This window comes from Lepisosteus platostomus, chromosome 13 (assembly GCF_059453375.1).
Source record: "Lepisosteus platostomus isolate fLepPlt1 chromosome 13, fLepPlt1.hap1, whole genome shotgun sequence".
NCBI lineage: Eukaryota > Metazoa > Chordata > Actinopteri > Semionotiformes > Lepisosteidae > Lepisosteus > Lepisosteus platostomus.
Window position 1 is genome coordinate 29,300,888 of NC_142623.1, and position 27,851 is coordinate 29,328,738.

Consider the following 27,851-nt stretch of genomic DNA (forward strand, 5'->3'; position numbering starts at 1 on the left):
TCATATTTTGAGTATTTATTAAACATTGATAAAAATTTGAACATTACTTTTTTAATCTAATGCAAAGAGTCTAAAGGGGCATTCTGTAACAAAACCAAACAATTACATAATGTGTATGATCCTCATCCTCAAACTGATAATATATGACATTACTCTTTCTGGAGTTACGGAAATTGCTTTCATTGCATCAGTTTCAAAGGGCTACCATACCCTTTGTAGCATGAACACTGACAGATCAGAAATATTAGAGTAATCAAGAATGGTGAAGGCTAACTAGCTATTACCTTGAAATATAGCTACTGTCAAATGTACCATATTTCCGCCAGTCATGAGCAGGAAACAAAGAGATTGGCTGGCACAAAAATACTGCACAAATTCTGATCTGATATGATTATTTTTTGTGCTTCAAGAATTCAGTTGCTTTTTTAAAAAAGGTATTCTTTTTTCTTTTCAACAAGGATTAATGAAGACTAGATATAAGTGGATATACACTGAGGTTTTTAAAGACCACCTATTTATTCTGGAATCATATGCAGTATTAACAAAATATAAGTGGGGTTGATGAGTGGAGTGTGGCACTCATCATTTTACAGGAATGAAACACAGTTAACTGTATGAATGAGATAAGCAATATTGGACTTTGGAATTAAAGACCAGTCCTGGTTCAGAATGTACTGTATATGAGTACAGATGTACAGTGGGTTTTAGACTTTCAAAAGTAGAAGTGATAGGAGTTTCAAAAGGATCTTTCTTGGTGCTCAATGTCTAATAAGCCATATTGTGACCATATTGTACACATGCTTGCAATCCTCTGTCAGTCCTGGTTGAAGCATCCTATATCTTTCTCGGGACTTTATTGTACACAAGTTGCACATAAAATGTGTAAGTGCAAAGGGCAGAACCATGAACTATCTGCCCTAGTTAATTTACTGCTACTTTATATGATTCCAGAATAAACGTGTTGTTCCGATCCAAATGACTCATGCCTAGTCTTTGTACTGTATATCTCTACATTATAATGCAAGAAACTGTCCTTATTATATACATTTATTGGACATAAGAATGAGGCATCCCCTAACCCTGTTGCATATGCAGTTTATTCTGTGGATTAAAATCAAAGTAAGAAAACATGAATTTAAGTATAGTACTATAGATATAAGAAAGTGGAAAAATATTTAAGGTTTTGTGAAAGTAAATGTTTGTAGAAGTTTCCTTGTCCTGCAAAATGTTAAAACATGTTTTAGAACATCTAAAAAATGATTACATTAAAATATTCTAAGTTTACAACCTGGAGGTCACATACTGTATATGGGGGATCCCTCAAACCTTTGGCCAAGGCTATATGTATGTAATATTTTTCGTTTTTATTGCCATGTATCTGAATAAATGTGCAATTGACATTCAATACATTATCCCAATCAACCCATGAGCAACATTAACCTCTCTATTTAAATATACCTTATTGAAAGGACTACTAATTTGGCTAGTAAATACATAGCAAAACAATGTATAAAAGCTAAGTAGGATACATTATATCTAATAGAATTCAGCTTTATACAGTATATTATTTAAGTACAATGATAAAAAAAAACAGAAAAAGTGGTTTGAAGCTGTTCTTGCATAGCACAAAGCAGACTACATTATATGTAACTTATGCAGCTAATGTGCAAAATGCAATAGGTTGATACAAACAATCTTTTTTATTATATATATATTTTACGCATGATAATAAATGTCCATACAATAGGTTAGAATTTAAATATCTATACATTTATATTTATACATAATATTTCAAGGGTCTACATCCCTAGAGCAGCTTTATATGGACTCTGTTACTGTTGACTTGCATAAAACAGCTGAAAAAAAACAAGTACAATCCCACTCTGGGACATCTTGACACCCCCAGGGCATCCTTTCATTTACAGCTGGTTACAGGGGTCCTGGTAATGTTACTCACATACTGTAGTTCTACTGATTCTTCACTTGGAAAACAACCAGTTTCAAGACACAGAATTTCACACTGACCCCTTCTCAACTTAGATCTAAGTTTCAAATCTTTCATAACCGAGGAGGGAAATCAAACACTATCTTTATACTTTCTTTAATGTCAGAATCCTTGGTTTTCCTCAATTCTACGTGTTAAGCGATGTATTAATCAATTATTCTCTGAGGTCAACATAAAGCTACCATGGAAAATACCCCAGTTTATTTTTTTAAAATTCCTTATCAGCAAAAAGCCCTTACTTGTTATATATTGCTACATCAACTTAATTTGAAAAGGAAATGTAATAACCTACTTCACTGAAACCCCCAAAACTTTTGTTAAAGTAAAAAAAAATTTTTTTTCCGACTGCTGTCTGTGTTTGGTTTCTGTTGGTGCTTTTTAAAAAAACGGTTCAGATATCATGCTACATAAAGAGAGAATACAATACTGTCTACAGTATGCAGCACTCACCTACTGGTTAGATTTTTTTGTTTTTCATTGCCAACTAGCAATAGTTGCTGTCCTAAAATCTGTCTTTGTCTTACAAGGGCATCTCAAAGTGAAGGCAGTGTAGCTGGTATTTACTGGATGCTATCTGGTAGGTTAGCAGAGGAAAGGAAGAATTAAAAGGCTTTAAAGTAAACTAGATGGAAGTCTCATGATAAAGGGAAACATCTTTCTTAGTTCAACCATGGAAACTGACAAGGCACAGCTCTTCAGTGACCATTCTCTTTGCATTAAGCCCTATGCAATACACACAACTAGCAGCAGTAAATTTGAAAAATATGTGAGTGACTTTTAGGTTTTTGGATTTATATGCATGTGTCTAGCACACAGAAACCAGAAACCAATATAAAGAATAATAGTGATTTAATTCTAAATATAAAATGCATTCCGACATTAAATAGTACATTTACATTCTTACCCACCACTGCTCCATTCTCAAAATATATTTTGTGTGCAAACATACACACAACATATATACATATACATATACATATACATATATATGCTTCTATCATCATTGGTAATATTATAAATCAGCATTTAAAGGAACACTAACTTGGTTGAAAAACAGTCACTTGAAAGTGAACCAATAAATACCCTCTCTTTACAAATTATGTATTACTTTCAATGTCATATTTCATACATAGAGCTTCAAAAGACATCTTAAAACTCCTTTGTTCTCATATTAAGAATATTTATACTTCATAGGTACATTTCGCAAAGCTGAAACTTGATATTAACATCTGTAACACTGTGATAGTATTTACAATAAAATAAAATGGATATTATGCTTAATGTATTATATAATAAAGGGATTTAAAAAAATCCATTTATGCAAATAAGATGTATCCACTGAGACATGTATTTATTGCTATTGCTGAAACCCTACCTTTTGTTAACAAAATAAATACAAAACATTTCTACAAGACATGGAAGAGTATCTGACTTAATTTTTAAGGAAACATTTTGGGATATAAATCAAATAAACTAAGCCATTTTGTCAGATGTAGACAGATCCTTAAATATTCTGTTCATGCTAATGTAACGGTTGTGCATTTTCAAGGAAATGTAATCAAAATGTAATGGTCTAATGTAAATAAAAACAGAGAAAACAAAAAAGGAAAAACAAAACTAAAATGAGAGATCCTTAACTTTTGTTAGGCTATGTGCATTTGTAGAATAGCATTCTCTCGCATATATATTATTGTAGCATAATTTTAGAATAGTACACATCCCCTCTAACACTTTCCATTCAACTCTAACCACATTGCAAAGATCCTTGGGTTTGATTCCTCCTTTTGTACATTTTGAAGGTAATATCTTTTTTTTTAATGACACAGAAGCAATGCAGTAACTGGGAACTAGACCCCTTGGACACCTGTTCTGAAAATAAACATTCGAAAAAAGCTTTTTAGTGAGGTTGAAATAACCCTTTGATTTGTGGCTCTCTATTCAAGTAGGTTGCCCAGTAAACTAAATTAAAGGTTCCAAAAAGTAGAGGGAAAGCTATTCTGGACATCCTGTCAATTTTGCTCACACTGTTAAAGGTTTTCTTAGCTTCTGGAGGTTTGGGTTTTGGGTCTTCTTTAGCTTCAGTGGGAGGGGCAGCACTTTTGGCAATGGTAGCCAAGCCTGGATCCCTGGCAATGTTTGGGGCATAGTTTGTTGCTGTTGCAGTGTAGGTGTTGTTTTTCTTGATGAGGGATTCTTTCTTCTTCTTTTGCTGAAATAAATAACAGTGTTGCGATGAGAGGGAACCAAAGGCAGCAGTGAGCATTGTTCGGAAGATACCGTTTTTGGCGGACATTAGATATGTTGTTTCCGTTTTATAAACAAACCAAGCCAACTGAAAAAAAAACTATAGTAAAACTTTCCAGCCTCAACGTTGCCATAAATCCATAAAGTTCACATCACCAGATTTTTCAGACTTGACATTTTTCCAAAAACTGAAAAAAAAAATGGTGTTGTTTTAAGATGTCGGTTGCATGAAGGAAAGCAAAACCTCATGGCTGGCCCCACAGGGGTAACAAACATATTGGCCAGAAAATCTGCAAGATAACTTACTCCCCACTTCTGTAAACACAAGAGTTTTTTTCTGTAAGCACCCCTATGCGTGCAACAATGATAGAATAATGATAGAAAATGATATCATGTCTATAACGGACATATGACCCTGGTGTCATTACAATTAATATGATGATGAAGAGAGAAGACAGATAGAAAGCTTAATCACTGATAATGATTCTAATGAAAAATGTAAAATGTGATGAAGTATAAAATAGTACATTAGCCAGTACATAATATTTAATGTCAAGATTACTTTATATATATGTGTGTATTTTCATGTATGTTGTGGTGCTGCCTTCGGATTTATATTAACACTGTAATAAGTCAAGCATGCCTTTAATACTGTAGGATCAGTAATTCTCACTCCAGAGTTTTGGCAAAGTATTCTACATTAACTGCTCAAATATATCTGTTGCTGTAACTTAGATGCACATGAAACATCTGAGGAACAGGATCCCATATGTTTTCTTGCCATGGTGGGTAAATCTCATTAATGCTAAGATAGATGAATGACTCTAAGCAATGTTTGCACAACCCGTTTTAAATATTCACAAATATGGTGTTATTTCTGTATCTGGACTGCCATGAACAGAGAAAAAAAAAAGAAAGGAAGCATGTCATCTGGGCAGATAAAGTGATACATATTATTAACATAATGCCGTATATAATAAAAAGCATACAAGCTTGACTCGTAACTGTCGGAGTAGGTAAATATGACATGAAATGCATTTGAGTTCAGTGACATGGGGTAATGTGAAAAAAGCAGAGCAGCGAAGAAACTAACAAGGAAAATAATATCGGAAGACAAAGGGAACCTATTTTTCTTCATGTTGTTTGTGTTCAAAATTTCAAATAAAAACGACGGATATTCATTTATTCATGTGGCACAAATACCACAGCGGCAAAAATTCTGACATTCCTGTAATTTAAAAGAAAATGGCTGAACCCCCTTGTTTTTACCTACTACTTAGCACATTAAGACTTTATACTTGTCTAAGAGTGCAGTAACAGTAGCTGCCACAACAAATGATAACCAATTAGCAATACAATGAACCTCAAGTAACCTGGCTGGCACAGTTTGCTTTTAGACCATTTTCCATTTTATGATGCTTCGTGTTTTGTTTTTTGGAAAAATACCATTTTACAATACATTATATAGTGTTTTTATACAAAAAAATAACAGTCTAGTATGAATATGTCCACTAAGAGAAGAAAAGACAGAATACCTTCTCAGGCACAACACTTTTGCCATCCCAGGCGTAGCTCCTCTTTGTGAAATAATTCACTGTGGCGAACTCAATGAGGGCTGAGAAGACAAATGCGTAGCAAACTGCGATAAACCAGTCCATGGCTGTTGCATATGCCACCTTTGGAAGAGAATTCCTGGCACTAATACTCAGGGTTGTCATTGTCAGTACGGTTGTTACACCTACAGAAAACAAAAAACATGAAAAATACTTAGTGGAAGACCTACAGTACTGTAAATGTACAAACACCAGATAGCCTATTCAAAAGTTTTTATCTTTTTACATTATGTAAAATGTTATATATATATTTTTTTTTTAAGATGGGGTTATGTAACATATTGTAATCTAACAAAGTGAAGCCATTTGTCGAGAACAAACTCTTCCCAAATGTGGACAGAACAAACGCCCAGACGTTTTCTATGTTCCCTCCTACATACTGTATTAAAACCGTGTATTCAAGATACAGCATCTGCATGCTTGTAGATGAACAATTTATTTGAAGTCTATTGAAAATAAATGTCAGTGGAGTTTAAGAAAATATTGTCTGTTTCTTCACATTATTTGCAATTCAAGTAAGGACGTGCAAGCTCTGCTTTCTCATTTTCAGAAATTAGCATAATAGTTTAAAACCAAAATGTTGATTATGACTTGTAATATCAGCAAACTTTGAAATTGCAACCAAAGCATTTGATCATGGAGAAAAATGCTTACATGGATAAAGCATACTATTATCATTGAATATTAAGGATATACAGTATTATCATTGTAGCTACTTAAGCTACAGTTATCACTGTACTGTAGCTGCTTAAGCTTTACATCTTTCTTAATTAGCTTGCCAACATTCTGAATGAATCCATGAACGACCACCTTCTCTATTTCACAGACAATGTTTTTGTCCCACTTTATCGTAATACAGTTTTTGCCGTTACGATATATCAAAATCTTTTGCTTGCTCAACTGGCGTTTCCCAGTCAGAGGTTGAGCTTTACAAAGGCTACTGAGCAAGGGCACTGTCAGTCTCGAGAAACTCTGGATTGTAAAGGGAAAAATGAGACAAAAAGAAAAGAAAAATAATACCAACAAGAACTCAATCAAACAGCCAAAGGAGCAGGTAAAAGTGTCCCCCTTAGCAGCTTGGCATAGTGGGAAGAAACAAGCGGCCTTGGGCGAAATTAAAACCGGTCAAGGATGAAAAAGCACATGACATGTTTATCAGCATGTCCAGTTCTCCCTGCAGACTGCAGCACAGATGTTCTCACCAGAAAAAGACATTCAGCTCATGCTAATGTTGGAGGAAAGTATCTACAGGGCCATAGGACTCCCAGAGATTATTTTCATTGTGGGGAAGACTGACATAAATTTGTGAAATTCTCATTAAAGCCATTAATAATGTCTCACATTTTCATTAAATAAAGAGGCAAATTCTTTCTGTCACTATTCTTTTACTGCACTGTTATCTTTAGTGCCCTTTGGGGAATAATTATGTTTACAGAATTGGCAAATAAATATGTTTTAGTTATAGATCTAAACCTTTAACACCTGTCTACTGCAGTTTAATCCTGACCCATGTTGTATGAATATCTGAGAATTGTATACAATTTTATCATCAGTATAGCCACATGGGTCTAAGTATTTTTAATATGTTCATTCTCAATGGGCACAACAAATAACAATAATATGGACAGCTGGGTCACTGAGTTTTTTAAAAGCCCTTAGAATCTCTTTAAAACTGTTTTGTCATTTTCATCAAGCTAAAACAAATAATGAATTATTTCCTGTAAAAAGCTTCAGGTAAGTCCTGGAGTTATATACAAGACTACAGTGAAGCTGACTTACAGTATATTTAGTTCAGACAGCACCAAGAGCCATCCAATCTGGAATTCTGTATCTGCAGTTTAAATCCAAAATCTGCAGGAATCCTGAAGCACTGGGGCACACTTGGCAGAGCACTGCTACAGATATTAGTCACAGGTATCACGATTAGTTAGCTTATGTCTCTGAGCTTTCTAACACCTGCATCTTCCCAGGCTCCAGTCAGTGCGGAATTTGATGTGAGTGTAAGGCACTGTGAAGCTTGCAGAGTGTCAAACAATGAATGGATGTAAATCAGGTGTGTCCAATCCTGGTTCTGGAGGGCCAGTGTTCCAACTCTGCTCTTAATGAGATAAAGTAGTTTGTTGCAGGCTTACTTGAACCAGTTTAGCAGCCTCTCCCAGTCTTGAAGCACTTTAGGATTGGACACCCTGTTCTAAATAGTGGGCAGCTAAGACGTACACGTGTCCCCAACTTCATTCACTCTATGCACAGAGCTCTACTTTCACTGTTCAATGTCCTTGAGCAAAGCTGAAGTTGAAGACACAAACCTATCAAAGGAATCTATACCCCTAATCTATACCATAGGTATATCATATTTCAGAACATCATACTTATTTACTGTACATGTCTGCAGAACATGCATGCTTTGATTACACTTTTATTGATAGGTATCTTTGAAGGACAACAAAAAATATTTTCTCCAACATCAGCTGTTGGAACAGCTTCACAGATAGAACATTGTGTATTTCAGTATTTTCAAGGTGAACTTGTCAGAACCACTCAATCACTGTTTTGATATTTGGGCTTCAGCTCTCATTCAATGTAGATACTGTATACAAGAATTCAGTCACACCAAAGCTGTTAAAGAGACAATCATCTGTTTTCTTTTTTATGTTCTCTTCATATACTGTATATGCTGCACATAAGTCATTGTGCTTATCTGTTTTTGTGTGACTCTGTTATTTGTGTTAGCTATATTTAAATCATGTCAAACTAGTTATTTAGGTCACTTACTATACAAAATGAATTTGACAAAGCGAAGCAAATTCTGGCCTCATTGCTTTTAACATAGTTGTTATTCCTGTTCTTACTGTACTCACATCTGAATTTTTCATATACTATACATTGGCACATAATAATAGTAATAATAATAATAATGTGCTAATAATACAATATGTAGGTTATAAATAGGTTATACAATGTGCCTAATATGTAGGTTAAGAAGAATGAGTAAATGGAATGCATTGCACAAAACCCTTTTATTGCAGATAGGCTCTGTATTTCACTTGTAGCTCTGTCTTACAATTTCAGATTTTAATAACTTTATAGATACATTACAAAATAAAAAGGAAAACAGCAAAACCTAATATACGCAAAATGCACGCATAACAACGGAAATGCGCATTTCACTTTGATCCATTAGAACTTCAATTGCTTAAAAGATTAAAAAATAGTCTTAATAAAGACTAAAAAAATGAACCAGAAAATTAAATTCTGTCACAACACATTTTTTCCTTTTCAAAAAAGACACTTTCTATGAGTTTATAATAAAACTCAAACTTCTCTACCCTATGTTTTCTGCTGCTTTCTCTTTCCCTAACCTCTACAGTAGTACTTTTCTTTAAAAATGGACAAACTGTAATCTCGACTGAAAACTTAACTTCTTGGAACACTTCCTTTAATCCTCACACTCCTGAGGGTACACAATTTTTCCACAATTTACTATGGCCCACAAATCCATCAAATGGAGATTCAACAGGAGACATGCCGTGTATAATGAATCAAATAAAAGTTAGGTGAAAAGGTTTGTATTGAACCACGAAACAGGACCCAGAATTCTTTGGCAAAATGTCAAGACCACAAGGTGATAGGTTACGGTGTCTTGCTCATACCAGCATACTGTACATAGTATATACAGTAGTAAGGGCTAAGAGTGAGGTCTCAGCAGTTTGCACTGGCAAACACTGAAGTACTATACTGGAAGATAACCCAAAGCTGTCCTTCCTCACCATTCTGGTTTGGACTTCTGTTGACAGCAGTTTGTACCCACCAGAAAACATGAATTCCCTACTCACTCATAAAGAGTGACAGCCGTCTCCTCACTAACATTCATTTACTGTGTAGACAGTGGAAAAAAGTTATATATTACCTCTTACATTAATTAGATAGAAGATTTACATCAATAAGTGGTATGAATAATGTTTTATGGTTCCCATTTTTCACCTAGAGTACAGTATATAGTATTTCAATTCCTAACTGAAACAAAACTGTTACTTTCAGATATTTATGTTAACACTGTACTGCCTACTGTATATTCCTAGAGCAGAACAGCTCTATTAGTCATATAACACCACTGACACAAGAGAGTTAACACAACGATTCATATTAAAAATAATTTGAAAAAGTATATTGTGCCACATGTCAAGCATTATAACATGATAAGGTCAATATAGACTAAGCAGAAATGGGAATGAATGTGTAGTAATATCGGTCATATGTAGTAATACCTGCACATCATATACTGTATAATTACATTTACTTCAGAAATGAGTATTGAAAATTAAGGTTTTAATTTATTTAATCTTTGTTCAAGGCCCATTGATTAGGAGGCCTCCCTGCAACTCTGCTATTAAGCCCAGTCCTCCACTCCCAGTGTGTTTAGGACTGGTGTCTGTACATATACAGTACTGTAAACTAATAAGTGATTCCACATTGCATATAAAATACTAAAGATAGTTAACAAAGTACCAGACACAGCTTATTCAAACAATAATAGCCCCATTTTAACCCGATTTGTTTGCATCATAATTCTTCATTCTGTTGAAAAGGGCTCTGCTATCACTTGTCATTTTTCTAATCTTTTCCACCAAAATATTGTCACAGCGGAGTTCATACAGTACATTCATACAGAATAAGCCAAATGGAATGAAGAAGTATACAGTAGGTTTCCTTCGATCTCACCTTACAGCAAGATCTTTTCACATACAGTAGTATTGTATATCTTGCAATTTCATTTCCCCTGGTCTTTGAACCCACCAGAACTCACTTGAATAAGGATAAATTCTTCATAGTATTTTAAAACTAAAGTGCTATCCAAAGAGTCAGTGCTCATTTTTACTATGAAAATCAACATTTGTATTTTCAGGATCTGTTAATGTCACCTGCTGATAGTAGTATAATAGTAATTGCTAAAGGGTTGACGGTTAGAAACTGTCACTTTATACAGCTTCCTATACTGAACAAGTTGTTCCACACATCTTGTCTTTTTAATTGAAGACATAAGGTCAGTTTTTTTTGAGAAACAGGATTTTACAAAACATTTAGAGCTAATACATTCACTCTAGTGCTCATTTTTACTATTAAAATCAATATTTGTATTTTCAGAGTCTGTGAAATGTCACCTGCTGATAATAGTATAATAGTAATTGCTAAAACGTTGCTAAATTAAAACTGTCACTTTATTCAGCTTCCTATAATGAACAAGTTTACATCCTGTATTTTTATTAAAGACATATCTGTAAGGTCGTTTTTTTTGACAACCAGCAATTTACAAAAGCTTCAAAGCCAATACATATCTTCGCTCTTTAAACTAACATTTTCTACTTCACGAAAGAATAAAAGGATTCTCAGTAGTTGGGTTAGATCCTAATTAATGCAATAGAGGGACAAAATATGGTGTGACTCACCTAGCTGAGAGAATGGAAGCCTAGCTATAAGGAGAAGGCTACAAGGGTGTAGATGGGGAGGCAGGGGGGATGCGACTCAGATAAGCAAAGGACAGACCTGGATGAGAGAATAGGATCTAACCTTACTCCCCAACCTGTTATAAACCCCACTTGTAGTATGCTTTCTGACTAAATGTTGACAAAATACATCAATAGTTCAGGTGGGTAGCTGCGTCAGCATGCGTAGGCTGCTGTCGTGTTTTCTTTCTTCTCTTCTCAGCACGGAATAAACCTATGACTTGTTCCTTTAAAATACATTAATGTCTGTCTGTCTACTGTATCTATCTGAAGAATAATATAAATGGATAATGCTTGTATTTAAAAAGGAATTATGGCCCAGACTCATGTGTCTTTTTGCCTTCTATTTAGCTGGCTTTTCTTCTAAGGTGTGGAACTCCATAGTATGATAATGTACTGTTTCAATCTAATCAGATATGGGAGATCATGCTCATCCACTTGGCATTCTGTCCTCTTGGCACTGAAAATCATGTCTCCTGCCTTGTCAGTAATTCTTTGTTGCTTCATCATGCCAAAAGATCTGCAGAGTGTGCTGAATTAAAACGCATAAGCTACCATTTTGCTAGAGCCAGCGTAAATAAAAAAGACAAGACAAAAAGACAGCGTAAATATACAGTATTATCCAGCAGCTGGGTTGCAATATACACAGCTCTCTCTGTCAGATACAGAAACAAATGCATTACACTCACCTCCTTGTCTGATGGAAATGCTAACATGAGACAAGTAATTTGTTTTTTTTTCCTTGGTATTGACTTTAGGGGTTTCAGCCTGTTGCAATGTCCATTTGCAGGGATACATTTCTGTAAGTAAGCCTAATAGTTCCACCATCTTACACATAAAGACACATAGTCTGAGTTGCTATGGCAACATCTTCACAGCAGTAACTTCATTTCATAGGTACAAAAATAAATGACTTTTCTCTGGAGCTGGGGTATTACTTGGGTGTCATGGCAAAATCCAAAGCAGGTAGAATCAATGTGGGCTGCTTTAAAGCCACCAGCCTTCAAATGATTTAAAATACAGTATGTTGTGTGTTGGAACAGAAATTCCTGCTAAGTTTAAAATTTTACTCTGTCAAATGTGCACTGTATTTAGCACAGGTCACCTATACTACAGTATAAATCATCAATTGAGAAATATACAACTGTAAGTTCTTGATGTTCTTTTGGAAACAAATCTCCACAGATTTATTTTTTAAGAAACAGAATCACTGAAAAGCATGGTGAAAACTAAAAATATTTAAATACTGTAGATTTACCGTATGATAACATATACAGTACCTTTAGTCTTTTCTCAACGTTCCAAAGTTATACAGTATATATATGAATAATGTACAGTATGTACAGTATCTTGTGCTAATCTTAATAATGATATTTGACAGAGAGTTCCAATGACTGGTAAAGAGTAATTACAGACCTTTAATGAACATCACTAATTAGGAAAGTTGAATGTAAAACTCAACTGTATCAGCTCTTTCAGTGAATTTCTCTCCATGCACTGAAAGGTTGATACTGTTGTGTAGATTATGCACATAAGATTTATGTCATAAAACTGGACACAACAAAGTCAAACAACATGTAAGCAAATGCAGAAAAAAATATTTTGGTTCAAATGTTTTCTGCACAAGCCCAGTGAGGATACTACACAGTTAAAAGAATTCCTTTGCTTGCGCTGTCAGAAGAGACAAACTTATCCAAAATGTCTTCTCTGACCTGCAGTGGTGCAGATAAAAATTCAGAATCCAAATCCCATTTGTCTAACTTTTGCTCAGTCAATTTTGATTGAGGGGCAGTAGGATTCATTTGCAATCATTTGCATCACCATTCTAAAGTTCACACCATACGTGTCTGTAAGATTTCTTAAAGAGCTGTTTATAGCGACCTAAAATATTGCCATTTGGTTGATATAAGGTTTGATATTGGACAACCAAAAGGGAGTTTCTTTTTCCATCTCCTAGCTTAAGTTACATCTTCCTCACCATTAACAGAATGGGATGTCTGTCACAAAGACTAACTATAAAACCACATTTTTGTCACAAGATGGTTTATAAGAGGCATCAATGTGACTGAAATTTGGGCATGTTTGGTTGTGAACACCCCTCCTGCCTCATGTCCCGAGCACAACTGTACACAATCAAGTGGCAATTCAAGCTACCATGTGCAGTCAAAGATAAAACAGCCACAATGCCGGAATAAAGGACTAAGCACAAGAAAAGCCGATCACTGCAGGACACACAATATTAAGCAGATGAAAATATGGACCAGCTCTCTTTAATTCCGAAGTACCAGTAAAAGAAAATTCACCTTAGATAATTCAAGATTTCCAGCTTTCGGTTCATAATGCACAATCTAGGAAACATTATAGCGTCACCAAACAATGTTAAGTCTGATAATGGAAGAGAAGAAAGGAAATGCAGTAGCAGTTTTTCCACAAGATGCACAAAAAAGCCTCCTTTTTATCTAACACTAGCTTTAAATACGCTTTTTCTAAACTGATTTTTCAAAATTTTAAGGGTTTGCTTATTGTGAAACCCAAATTTTTAAACCATTTTTATTCTTTCATTTGGCACAGTTCACATGTATTAACTGTGGTTTAGCATGTAAAAGAAATGACATTCAAGTTCTTCAAAAAACAGACACTGATTTAAAAAATCAGTCAACAAAGACAAACATCAGAATACAGCATGTCTGTTTCCATCTGTTTTACATGGTTTGTGAAAAGGAAGTTTTATGTTTCCTCCTCATATAATTTCAATGTTAACCACATCAATTTATCCTGAAGAATACTTACCAAATACAGTTCTAGCAGGGACTGATTCTCTGTTGAGCCAGAATGACACCTGGGACAGGATCACTGTCATTATACATGGTAAATATGTCTGGATGACAAAGTAACCAATCTTCCTCTTTAAATGAAAATGTGTAGTCATAACAACATACTCTCCTGTAAATAAAAAAGAAACATCTTCTGTGTGGCAGTAGAAAGTACAATATGTAACAGGAAAATTTCCAAACATTTAATTCAGCTTTAGGTAAATCTTAAGTCTTTTCTGCAGTGGCTGCCTGTCAACAGTGTTGTCATGACAACTTTCTCTCCTGTTGAACAAAGAGAAAGAAACACCCTTTATCATTCTGAATATCAATTTCTTTTTTAGCTTTTGAAGGAGAATTTTATCACTTATGAAAGCTCTCTAGAGAGTACATCTTTTTTTTAAAGAAATCATTTCTGACCAAGTTTTTTGATTCAAAGAGTTGCATTGTCATACAAAACAGAAAAGAAAATGGAAAATTAGATCATAATGACCATGAGAACTGTACTTGCTAAAATGGAAGTTACTAGAGTAATTTAAGTATTGTACAATTCTTCTTCCATTTATTCATCCATTATCAGATAACTATCCACTGCATGGACCCAATGGAGCATATTCGGGAAGTAGAGGCAGGGCAGGCAGAGACAAAGCACAACTACATCCTGGATGAGAGACCAGTCTATTGAAGGGCATACGCACACAAAAACACACGGGGACCATTTAAAAACATAAATTAACCTAGTGGAAGGTGGAAGGAAACCATAGCATTCTGTGAAAATCCATTAAACACAGAAAAAAACTCTAAAAACACCCAAAGCATAGCCCAGTCTGGAACTGAACCCAGGTTTTAAAACCTGTGAGGCAGCAACTGTCCTGACTTACTGTCTTTATTATTAATTGCAAAGTTCTTGTTTTCCTAACATTACTGGCATTTCCAGCATACCCACAAGGGTGTAATCAATAATCATGTTAAAATAGTGAGTTTGTGTTTTAATACGTAAGTCATTTTTTTTGGAAAACACACTTGAGTGAAAATGACATTACATCATGACAACAAAGTTGCATCTTTGTTTCTTTGACATTTCATTAAAAATAATATAAAAGGAAATATTATATTATATGTGTTATGAAAACGATTAATGGACATTACTTAACACACTTATTGTAACAGTCAACTGTTAACTGCCAGATTATATCTGCTGTTACTTTGTGCTTTCAGCAAACATATTTCAGCAAAAACCCATAGAGAGTTCTGAATTTATTTAAGGTGAGACCTCTTCAGGCACAGACTACAATCTAAAGTACAGCAGGAATTATCTTTCCCCTAGTGTAGCTCAGTAAAAATAAACTTGAATTTGTGACCTTTTAAACCTTTCTTTCTATATACCTTAACATTTGAAGAATTGACTATTTCCAAAAAACTATTAATAAATACCTGTGCTGGACTGAACAATACCTGAGTCAACTGTTTGACCCAGTAAGTCATATTGGTTGAGTCTTGAGCCATCTTCTGCCACGACTACAGACTTCGCTGCACCTCGTGTCCACACATATACCACCTCTGCTCGAGTGTAGGCGTCTGTTTAAAAATCAGGGAAACAGGATTTTGAAAATACACTTATACTGTATATCTGCACCACTTTTGCTTGTCTGTCATCATTCAGGACACATTAGGACCCTCCTACAGTATATATAGTGTATATACCTCACAGACCTCCTTTTTATTAATGGTGATGTTTTGAAGTTTAAATGAGTTAGAAAATATAAACTACAATTTACTCAAAAATTTACATTTTGCACAATTTCAGAAATGTATAAAAGGTCTTATGCAGAGGACAGCAACCACAAGTGCACATAAGGTGCTTTTGAAATATGATTTCATATTTGATAGAGTGGTCCAGCCTTTGTTAGAGAGTCTCATCTGCACTCCCTTCAGTTCTCTGGCACAGTTGTACTATCATTGATAAAAACAGTCTCCAGTTCCTTCTGAGGATTTACTTTCACCAGAATCTAACACACTGCGACATTACTTTGTGCTGCAGAGGATTAACACGCCTAGAATCAGTGAAGTTTAATGTAGGATAAGTTTTTAGCTTGTATTTTATTTAAGAGTACAGCTTATGAAATTGCAATGATATATTATCCGAGATAAACTTACAACTGCCAAACTTCAAAGGACAAGCATGAGCATCCATTGGGAAGTCCTCTAAATGCATTGGGCACTCTGCCCTTACAGTTAGCCTGGGAGCAGAATAAAAGAGAGAGGGGGAGAGAAGATAATGTTTATATGCCTCTTAGAACCCTTTGTTACCTTTCATTTAAGCTGCACTATTCAGAGACACAACAACTGTAACACGGAACCACTGTTAGCATGACACAAGCTATGTAACTCCTCCAGCTTTAAGTCAATAGGATGAAGAATGTAATATCAATATATCTTTTATACTGTCCACTCGTTTTATATTTGTGATTCATTTGACATAAATATGTACTCACACTGATATTTAATCTTCTCATAAACATGTTAAAAGATGCATTATGGAGGCCTACTGTGACCTACACATTAGCACTCTCTTTCAAGGTAGCAAAAGCTGATGTTCCCAGTTGTAATTCATGAGGGCCCTAGCCAAATAATGTCTGACATTCTAATTCAATGACAATGGAATCACTTTTATCGTTAAGTTTCTCTTGCACATATTTACTGTATGCATTTTTAAACATGCACTTTCCTAAATTAGTCACATCAAATTTTAGTACTGCAAAAAATATTGTAAATTGTAGAGAATACTTTAAATATGGGATGGGTTAATCATAGCTGATTTTAATTATATTTTTTCTGAACTATTCAGACCTAGATTTAGATAAACTCACTAATCGCACAGTTACACATGTCACTTGATGTATATTCACTCAACAGAAAGCTGCCATCAAGAACTGGTTATGAAATTTGTGAATATGAAGTTTTTAAGAAGGATAATCTGATAAAGATTTCTGTATCTTTAAAAACGGACACAGATACCATATACAGTATACTGTAGAACTGCATGCATCTCCTATATTTTTGGTATGGAAATATTTTATCTTACCTCATAGTATATAGAAGTGTACCATCTTCTTTAATGCGTAGTAGTTTATTTGGCATCGTCATGTTATGTGCCACTGATTTCTTCCCATTGTGGAAGAATGTGTCTGGTGTCCAGATTTTGCTTGCCATCAGATTATTTAGACGGAGGACTGTCATAGGACCCTTGAACTTTAATCGCTCATCCTTCCAGCTTTGTCGAAAAAATACATCAATTGTGTATTCCTGAAAAATTAAAGACATAGAAAACCCTCAAAATTGCCTTTTTTACTTGAGAAATCTTTATCACAACACATAACACATAACATTTGAGTCACAGTATTGAGGTGTAAGATTCATCTGTTAATTTATGCAACACTGAGTCAAACCATCTGCCCATGTCCGTGACATCTGTCTGTGTGCACCTAAACCAGGCAAACTGTTACACATACAGTATACAGTACGTATATAATCCTGAAACACTACCTGAAGCTTCTACATACAATTCTGCTACACATCTTGTATTCTGTATAAATCAGCTTGCTTAACCATCTGTTTTGTATCTTTATGCTTGTGCTGTGTCTCATGCCATCCAAATCTGTCCCTTCAACTACACACACATTTCCTGACGTTTTTGCGAAAGAGTCCCATCATTGTAACCGTTAGACTATTTTAATGTTTAGTGGGCAATAGCACATATTAAGCTGTAACACCATCATGCTTCTTCGCCTTAGATTGCCAGTTTTACACAGTACAGTTTGCAAATCAATACAATAAAAGTAAGGAAGAGAAAACTGACTTTTGTAAAGCTTAATATACTTAATTAAGAGAATAGTGTTGTATTTGGACTTTACTACCACGTTCTGAAACATATTTATCTTGAAGTCCTCAATGCTGTTAGTCCACATTTGTAATATTTGGCCCAAAAACATTTGCAGGACACATCATGCTAAACTAATCTGACTGTAATTGCTGAACATTTTTTAATTTCTTACACTGCCTGATTGAGCCATGCATATAAATTACAATATGGTTTTTCTTCATTGAACTAATTAGGTGACCCAGTAACAAAGCTGAAAGGCAAAGAGAATTTTCCTGCATGTAAGAGTTTTACCTTCTGGTGACAAATTGATCATGAGGATGGGGCTAGGCCCATACTGTATGTTGTGTACCACAATTACTTCAGATGAAATAATTGACAATTGGCTATTACAGATCAGGAGCTTCACTGAGTCTTTCTTTGTAAAATAAATCAAATGCATAGGCTATCTACTGTACCTGGCTGTTTCAACTCCCATATGAGCTTTCAACCCATGTGTTAACTGAATTAAAAGCCAGTGAATCTTTAAATAGGACACAGAGAATAATGCCTTCTGTTATCATGCCATGCAATAGTAATTCATTACTTGCTTTTGTACAATGCTGTTCACCCAAAAGTGCCCTACATATTGAAGAGAATCCACTTTTCCTACTGTACCAATGATGTACAGCACCTACCTAAACAACATGTAGCATAAATTAAATAACAACACCATCACTACACACCACAGCAGATCAAGGAGAGAAGTGAGAAAGTGCTTCACCAATCTAATTAATGAGGTAAATAAGGCAGGCTAGACTGTGTAAGCACAAAGTGGAATTTAGCCAGAAAGCTAGGGTGTCATGAGATTTTTAATGACCAACTAGTCAGGACCTAAATCTAATATTTCCAAGCACAGTACCTTTGACAACACAGTGTTGACCATCATCCGACTGGGGCTTTGCTCTCGACTTTGTAGTCCGGAAGTTTCAATTTAATGTTGGTTCACCAACTTTACAACATTTACAGCAGCGACCTGGATTTCTTTAGAGGTCTTACATTCCTGTACTGACAACCGTGCTTATCTTCTGAGATCTGATGTGATCAGGCTACAAGGTAGTTATGCTGTTGTTGCACGAGTGTTACTGTACCATTCAATTTAATAGTATTTAATAGAGAAGACATTCACTGACAAGAATAAACCTAGTCTTCAAACATGAATTTAATCATCAAAACAGAGCTGAATTTGGATAAAATAATAGTGCAGTGCAAGGAACAACTAATTTGACATTAAAATTGTGTAGACATAATTTCTCGAAGTGCTTAAAGGTTTGCAGTTTTCTAGAATCAGGGACTTAGGATCATAATAGAAAATAGAACCCAGCAAGGCATGTAGGCAGAGATCTAAAAAAAATGAGCTTCTTAGAAGGTTATGTTGACCAAAATATGGGTAAAGGTCTTCACAAAACAAAATTGAATTACAAACATTTTGTCTTGCATTAATCATCAAGCATCATAATTCTGGTTCTCTTGGATTCCATTAATCCCAAATAACCTAAACAAATAAACTGCCACTGAAATTAGCAACACATTTTAGCACAGAAAGAACTATTCAATAATGTGTTAATAGTACTTGTTAACAATGCCTGTCAAAGAGTACAATGTTGAATTTGTTGAAGTGCTATTAAAATTGTACAATCACTGACAGAGAACAAGATTAGTAGTAAACTTTTTCTATTGGAATTACTAGAAATGGAGGCAGAGCAAAGAGGTTAGGTTATGCGAATTATACTCATTCCAATTTCTATTGAGCTAAAAGTAAAACAAAATCAAAATTAACTTATTTTAAAGATTTTAAATAAAGCCCTAAAATGTATGATTCATCATGATTCTATATTTGGAAAAAAATAAATTATGAAAATCAAGGCTATATCACGTTTTTCTAACCTTCTTTGGCTCTTAAATGGCCTTGGTTTCAAATAACTATTATTATTTGATTGACAAATCAGAATAATGTATTTCACCATTTCCAGAAAATGAATACTCATTTCAAAGACTCTCTAAGCATGTCAGTAAATCTTGCATTAAGAAGGAGAAAATATGTATAAAAAGTAATGAAATGTAAAAGAAATGAATAAACGCATACCATGTCATGGTCCGAGACAGGTCCAAAACTCGTCACAAAAATGTCAGTCTTGACTTCAGTTACACGCTCTGTTGAAGCAGTAAATTAGGACTCTATCAACATTCTTCATTAGGAATAACTACTATTCATTCCATAATAGAATTTCTGTGGTGTGATCGAATGATTCTGAATTTTTTTTCCTAATCAATCTTCATTTTGTCAGTATCTGTATTATTCATTTTTTACATCAAACATTTTCTAAATACAATTCACAATGAATATGAAAAATCATAGAGAAAATCACCTTTTCATCATACATCTATAGCATTTTATACTGTTGCTATGGAACACATGATAATGATAATGTAATGATAATGTTAATAAATTTCATTTCATATACAGTATACTGTATATTAGACTATAATAATATCTATTATGATTGAAGATCAATAGAAGCAAATGTGGTTTAGTTTTTTAATGAAATGGATGTATTTGGTTAACTATTTGATGGCATCTTGTTACATATGAAATATTACATTTTGGCAAGATAAAGAATGTACATATGGCTCCTTGGATCCTCACCGAGTCAAATCAAAGAGCTTAAGCAGGGTCTAGTAATAAATTATTAAACCAGAGTACATTATATAGAGTACTCTACCTAAATATCTTGTACAGGTTGCTTAATTAAGTTTTTTCCTTGTTAAAGTATTCCCCTTGTAATTAATACAACAGTTAATACAAATTAAAATAGTGCTTTGATGCCAAGGTGTCTCTTGTTGAATTCCCTTGCCCTTCAATTATGTATACTTCCCTTGTTGTAAATTCAATAAAGCTCCAGTAGCAGTGTTTACAATCCAAATCCCTTCTACATGCCATAAAGCTGTGCCAAGAAATGATCGATATGAAACATCTGGTGTAAAACTGGAACAGGAGTATTGCGTTTATATATGAAACTTCCTATTGTTAAAATAAAACACATACACACTTTTTACTGCTCCAGGTAACCATTGGATGTTTTTTTTTAATTTCTCGATTCTTCAATTTTATATCTTGTTGGTCCTCAACCTACTGTACCATTATAATGGTAAATGTCTGTTTTAAAAATACATTTTTGTATGTAAAAACACTTCTGTTGGCTAAAGCTTTCCATGAAGCAGCACTCCTGTAAAATGGTTGCTCTTTGATGGGAGCAAGTTCAATGGCAAAATAATGCCTTCAGTCACTGATTCTAGATACCATATCACTATTTAAAGACTTCTTCAGGCAATTATTTCTAAAAGCAAGAAATAATTCCTGTATAACTTAATAATATCTTGCTAGCTATTACACTGGGAAAACAATAATAAATGTTTATCACCTTTTTGTGAGGTCATTAAAAATGTGCATGTTTTCTTATTGATTAATAATATTTAATCTAATGTACAGTAAATGGTAACACTACAAACTGCATTTCTCGTAGAGTATATCTTTAAAGGTATGGGTTGCTGTTACTAAAAGAAGAACGAATCTTTGGGCATACAGTATTAGATCGAACATTCTCTTTTTTATCTAATAATATATTAAAGTGCATCTATAATAAAGTATTAGTTGATGTTTTCTCGTCATCTATGCTGTCAAGTTTTTCATCAATCAAGGCACCCCTCATGGAAAAAACCTGCTCTGCAAAAATAAACATCTACCTGATTAGCGATGGGGTTCACATTGCAAAATGAGCCATCATGGTGTTGATCTATATGAAGGTCTATCAAATATTTGGTCAGAATGTGAACTGAGTATACCTCCCAGCCCTGGTCTCAGACGATTGTCATATCCATCCAATAGACTATCCAGGATCCTGGTAAACACAGTGGTGTTGTCCTTCTGATCATCTGATGAGCTCTGTCCATAACTAACAGAGTAATGGGACAGCAGGGTTGTTAGAAAATATTAGTTATAGTAGAAGAAGAAAACAACTGGGGGAGAGATCATGTTAATCATTTAATAGTAAGCATGCTTTAAAGGAAAGGAATTATGTGCATTTAATACAAATGTTAATGTGCTTCACACTCATGTAGTACTGCTTTCTAATCCTGAGGGGAAAAACTGAAAGGCTTTTTGAATATTAACACTCTGTGCAATCCAAAAGAAAAAAACAACAACTTGACAATCTACTGTAGTTTTTAACGTAAAATAAAACATTGTAACTATAAGGTCCTGATGCACTGCTCAATGCAAAATACATATGCATCCTGAAATCTCTTAACTTTAATTTAATTACATAATACTCCTTAAGTAAGTATTTGCTCTAAATAATCTTCTCAATCAGAAATACTGTCAGTAGGCATCCTATCATAAGGATAAGCAGGTCTACTATTTATCCCCAGATAATTTTTCTATATTAACATAAAATATTGTCAGTCATTTCTCTTTTCAGTAACAGCTTTGATGATGTATTAAATACTACATCAAGTTTACTACTCCAAGAAACAACAGTATTATGTATTGCAATATACATATGCTGTGGATGAAGGAAATATGAAAAAACATAATAACCTCATGTGAAACTGGCTATTTTAGTACCAAACCAAGACCTGCAAAATGTAGGGAGCAGCAATAATGTGCTAACTTTAATAATTTAAATAATAAAAAGAGTATAGTACAGAATAACAGTATACTGTAACTGTTCTTTGTGTACACATACACCTCAGAGCATGTACACAAAGATGTGACTCAACGCACTTTATTAAGAGAAACTAATACGAATTGCCACAAACAGATAAGATTGCACCAAAAAAGTGTTACTTTCAAATGTTAAAGGGGTTAACATCTTGAAAACTATTTGTTATTTTAGGAAAAGATAATCTCAATCTCAACCCCAGCTAAAAAGAACTTCCAAACTTTCAAAAGAAAGAATTAAAACATTTATAAATGTTCTCATTATTTATAACTGATAAACAGCAAAAAAGCACAATAAATGAATATGTCATACAGTAACTATACAGATGATAAAAGCATCAATGTGTTATGTTAACTGATATATTCAAAGTCAAAGAAAAGTAAAAAAAATATCAGACAAGGAGGATCTGTGCATAACCTCACAATGTACTTTGAAGAAATATTTACTCAATAATATTTGTGTTATGCACACATCAAAACTAAGCAGAATGTACTTTAATTCTTTAATTAGCTCAATAATATTTTATAAATTTGCTACCCTCATCCCTTCATCAAGACATAGCTTTATAGTGCCCCAAATACAAAAAAATTAATTTACATTAAAGAAAAAACATACTGTATCTGAGAAAATTAGCGCAGATAAGTCATACAAATGTTTATCAACTGAGGCCACTACCTTATAAAACATTGTACACCAACTCCATCTACAGGTCATCTGAACAGCAACACTGCATAGAACTGTATTGTGCAGATTTTTTGGTGAATTCCTGTTAACAATCATATTTTTGACCAACTAATTCAATGAAAAACTTATGGTTAATCTCTTGGACAAAATGATGAAGGAAAATCTACCTCCATATAAACACTTTTACAGCTATTAAACTAAACACAAACTGCACTGTCCAGAAGAAACCACAACAGGTGAAATATTTTAACACAGGCTGCACTATGTAGAAAATAGTACGGAGCTAATATAAAGTTAGTCTTCATAAAATTACATATTAAAACAAACATTTACTGAATGTAATGATGATGTAAAATCGCATTCAAGCATTCATGATCCTGCGGTTGGGGGATGGTTTATTCTTTTCATTTTGAAATATTTAATAGTACATATTCAGATTTAAAAAAATAATAGCAGCTACAGACAAAAAGAAAAGCAGAATCTTAATTAAAAGACACGTTTTACAAACAGCAAAATCATTTCACTGGCAGTGTCATTGAAATATTTAGGCCTGCACAAGCTGCAGCCTTGATACATTTTAATTCAAATCTTAAAGGAAAGCTTAAAGTTGTTTGCTAGGTTATCAAAATGCTGTCACATGATAACTGTTTATATGGTATATCAGATTTTTTCTTTGTGCTTTGCTTTTTTGAATTTTAATAGAAATTAAAAGTGAATTGAAGAGAAAAAATAACCCTTCCATGAGCTGATGTAAAACTGAATGCATTCAATGCATACTGAATCTTGTCTGTGTCCAACAAAGTGTATTCTAATCCAGCGATAAAAGGTTATCCCTGTAGTGGCTCATGTTTACTTCAGTGGTCACAAGTTCCAAAATAGAGGTCTCTACTAGAAAGATGGCCGAATGGTAGTTTTCATTTCTGAGTTATGATTATTGTGATTTTCTAACAAGTGTTGAAATGATTTTGACATCACTGACACTGATTTTTATTGTTTTTTTAGCAAAGTTTCCTTTACTTACATCGCTATTAATGCATGCAAACACATCATTTTGATGATGATTATGTGAAAAAGTGAAGAAATGCTATCAACATTCAGTATCGATCTGCACAATAAATATTTTGTTTACAAGCTTGTCAGAAAAAGAATGAGCTCTCTGGAAAATGATTGTGCTGTTCACTAAATCTACTTTAATTTTGCTTTATCTGGGACTTAGGGGGGATTAATATCCTCTTTGTAACCAGAGCAGTCTGTGCAGTGTTTAATTTTGCTACATCCCAATACACTCCCATTCCATGTTCATCAGCTGAGTGCACTAGACTGTATGCCTATATATTTTTAAAAGAATCATTACCTTTTTCCCCATAGCACATGTACTATTAGAAGGAGGGCCCATGTGCATTTAATCAATATGCCAGTTTGTCCCATCGCTGGTTCTGTTAACTGAAAATTAAACTGTAAGAAAAAAAGTGCATTTCATAATAAGGCATACCATAAACATTTTTTTTTAATTTAAAGGAACAAAATAAAGGAAACAATCAAGTGTCACATAATACCATATGGGAGTAAATTTAGTTTCCTAAATGTACTCCTTTAAACACCATGTTATTAACCAATCAGCATGTAAACTTTCATTTTACTGATAAACTCTGTTGATGTCTCTCACTTTTAAAACAGGTATATTGTTTTTAACAAAAGAATGCGAATGTATCCAGTTGTGAAACGCATAGCTGATGTGGCTTTTAACAAGCTCCTTTGATTCACAACAGTGTCACAGTTGCATTCCAAAGGACACACTTTATAAGCAAACCATGTGCCTCTTACATACACACCATCTGACACAAAATCTGTTATCATTTAGTGTAAATGGTGTCATAAATGAATTCATCATTCGAAATGTTTGCTGTAAATATACTGTTCTATAGTGGTGTGTGACACTGTACCCTGTGCAGCTATTGGGGACTTTGGTTTGTCAAGGAACATAAAAGGATTTTCAGCTAAGACATTAAGACGCATATATTGGAGGGAATAGCATTTTCATAATGCATCCTTCGAATGCTTCATGCAATTGATGGTAAATAATACATTTTTAGCGGACGATCTCCCCAAAAATAAACAGAACCACATTGCCAAACACCACGCACCACCACCTATACATCTGATAAATAACTGTTTTAAAATGTCACATCGTTTGTTACCATGGCACTTATACGTAGATACCACGAATAGAGTTGAAAACACAATGAGACAGCAAATAGCAATCACAGCTTCTTAAATGCTGTCGTTTGCATCTCCGTCCATTATTATATAATTTTACCATCTTATTTTCGAGGCTGAAAACTACCTCGTTAATGCATTAAACAAAGACAACGGTGCGTATCGAATAACCGTTTCCTAAAGATGCCATTTGGCTCAATCACACTTAGGTCCTTATATTTACAAAACACTGTAAAGGTGCCGTAAGGATATAAAGCAATTAATTTCTCACCGAAAGACGGTTTAATCAATAGAAAAACCATTATGCCACAGAGCACTGGCAGTAAATATGATTAACATGTTGATGAAAAATATACTGAACAAACTGCGGCTGCAGTTAGCTTTTTGCCTTGCAAGATAAAACTCAGTAATGCTGAAAAGAAAGAATGCTAACACAACCATATGGAACGATAGGTTCAAATTCCTGTACTTGACAAGGTTTTGGAAAATTCGGGGATAATGCAGTTTACGACTGTATCACATTCTGCCAGACTTTCTAACTAATTTTGAAGGCAAACGCCGTTTTACAATATGTAAAGTTGTTTGACAAAATTAGGCATGCAACTGGCATGTACTCATCGTTCTTCCTAAACACTATTAGTATTTTAATTCGAACGTGTTAAGTAACTAAGCAACTGATTATACTATAGCAGGATAACAGCAGTCCAAGTACAATAAACCTACACAAAATGACAATACAGTTAGCACATAACCATTTTCGAACAGTAGCTCAACCATTTAAAATACCAACTTATTATTTTTACTTTCCACGAAAACTCCTTTAAAACCAATTTGATAACCTTTCTCTACACAAAACCCAACTCACTGCAGTTCGAATAGCTAGTATTCCAATTCATTCTCGTATTTGCAACTGGTAAAAGCACAGGAAAATGGAAAATAAAACAGGAAATCACTTACGGCAATGTGCAAGAGATACTCAACTGTATGGTATCCTAAAACTTTTATAGATACCTTTTCTACACGGTTTCGATGTGAAAAATCCTTATAGATCTCAGATCTGCTGAATTTTAGCTTGAGGCTCGTGAAGCGGCGGCTGATGATGGTGAGCTTGCGCAGGTCTCTCTCACTATTCCTGGGTCTGGGGAGTTAAACTCTTACCGGTCCCTGTAAATTGGTAATCTAACTGCAAAATCTACTCTAAATACAGAGATTGCAGCTAAATAAAGATTTTCTTTACCTAGACAATAGTAATATGTCCCTGGGTAAACCGGATGTGAAATAGGCTGTGACTTCATGCCAGGGAGATTTTATTTTAGAATGGAAGGTGGTACCAATCTCTCATCTAAAGACCAATCCGCCCATTTTTTATATGCAGCACAATTTAACTTCCACTGCTGTCGGCTTAATCTCTTTTCACTGGCTGCAAAATGAAATCCTCTTACATTTTCAACCGGATCTCTTGTTTTTTTTTCTCTCGTTTTTTCCCCTGCACTAGACTGATCTTTGATGTTTTGCAATCGGAAAAAAATACTGTTTTACATTTATAAAATAAATATATTAAGAACCCTGAGCTTCCTTTGAAACTAAAATAAAATCTTTAATCAAATATTTAATAGTCATAGAAATATTTATGAATATGCCTTATGCATATTTCAAGAAACGGCATCTTTTTCAAGGAGACATTCTTCCCAACATTATGAAATCCATATTCTTCACACTGAAGACGTTGTGACGAACCTCTCCGAAAATCATCCCAAATTGCTCACTGTACGCTGTGAACCCACGGTTTTATTTATTTATTTTCAGCTAAGCAACAAGACTGCATCTGTATCCACACTGAAATGAAGTGTTGGTATTTTGTGTAGGCTAGGATTGAGCAAGGACCTTTATAGACTGAGCTACTGTATACCGTACCTCTGCAGAACGGTTCGATGAAACAGCGTGGCATTATAGTCGTTTAGGTTTTAAAGTTAAACTACATTCCGAACGATTGCTTCGATATTGAAGGAATTGGAGCAATATCACTCCGTATCTAAATAACTTTTTACGAGGTAGAACACCCACCGATCGCAATAATTGCTTCAAAATGCATTTGACACAGACGACTGAAATACACACGTCCTTCACAGGCAAATCA

At 34.3% G+C, this 27,851-nt stretch overlaps 1 protein-coding gene across 6 annotated transcripts; it reads right to left on the minus strand.

The window, feature by feature from the left end:
- On the minus strand, positions 1-27,797 carry gabra1 (gamma-aminobutyric acid type A receptor subunit alpha1). Of its 6 annotated transcripts, none has more exons than XM_088604046.1 (10): positions 27,779-27,797; positions 24,852-24,952; positions 21,936-22,045; positions 20,179-20,246; positions 17,259-17,479; positions 16,331-16,413; positions 15,608-15,751; positions 14,154-14,306; positions 5,785-5,987; positions 1-4,214 (listed from the first exon to the last, which is right to left on the minus strand). In XM_088604046.1, the coding sequence occupies exons 2-10, from the start codon at positions 24,923-24,925 to the stop codon at positions 3,903-3,905; spliced, it is 1,368 nt and encodes a 455-aa protein (XP_088460172.1). In that variant the 5' UTR covers positions 24,926-24,952; positions 27,779-27,797; the 3' UTR covers positions 1-3,902. The 6 variants fall into 6 exon arrangements, with proteins under 6 accessions (XP_088460172.1, XP_088460177.1, XP_088460176.1 ...); XM_088604051.1 differs by lacking the exon at positions 27,779-27,797 and adding an exon at positions 27,629-27,702; XM_088604050.1 differs by lacking the exon at positions 27,779-27,797 and adding an exon at positions 26,952-27,552.
- Positions 27,798-27,851: the final 54 nt, after the last annotated feature.

Bases quoted from the DNA above. Each gene is read 5' to 3' on its own strand.
- gabra1 (XM_088604046.1), bottom strand. From the start codon at position 24,925: ATGGGACAAACTGGCATATTGATTAAATGCACATGGGCCCTCCTTCTA. The intron at 16,414-17,258 runs GTAAGATAAAAT...TTCTGCTCCCAG, and splicing joins ACACTTCTATATACTATGAG to GCTAACTGTAAGGGCAGAGT. The intron at 14,307-15,607 runs GTATTTATTAAT...TTTTATTTACAG, and splicing joins TATTGTTCAGTCCAGCACAG to GAGAGTATGTTGTTATGACT.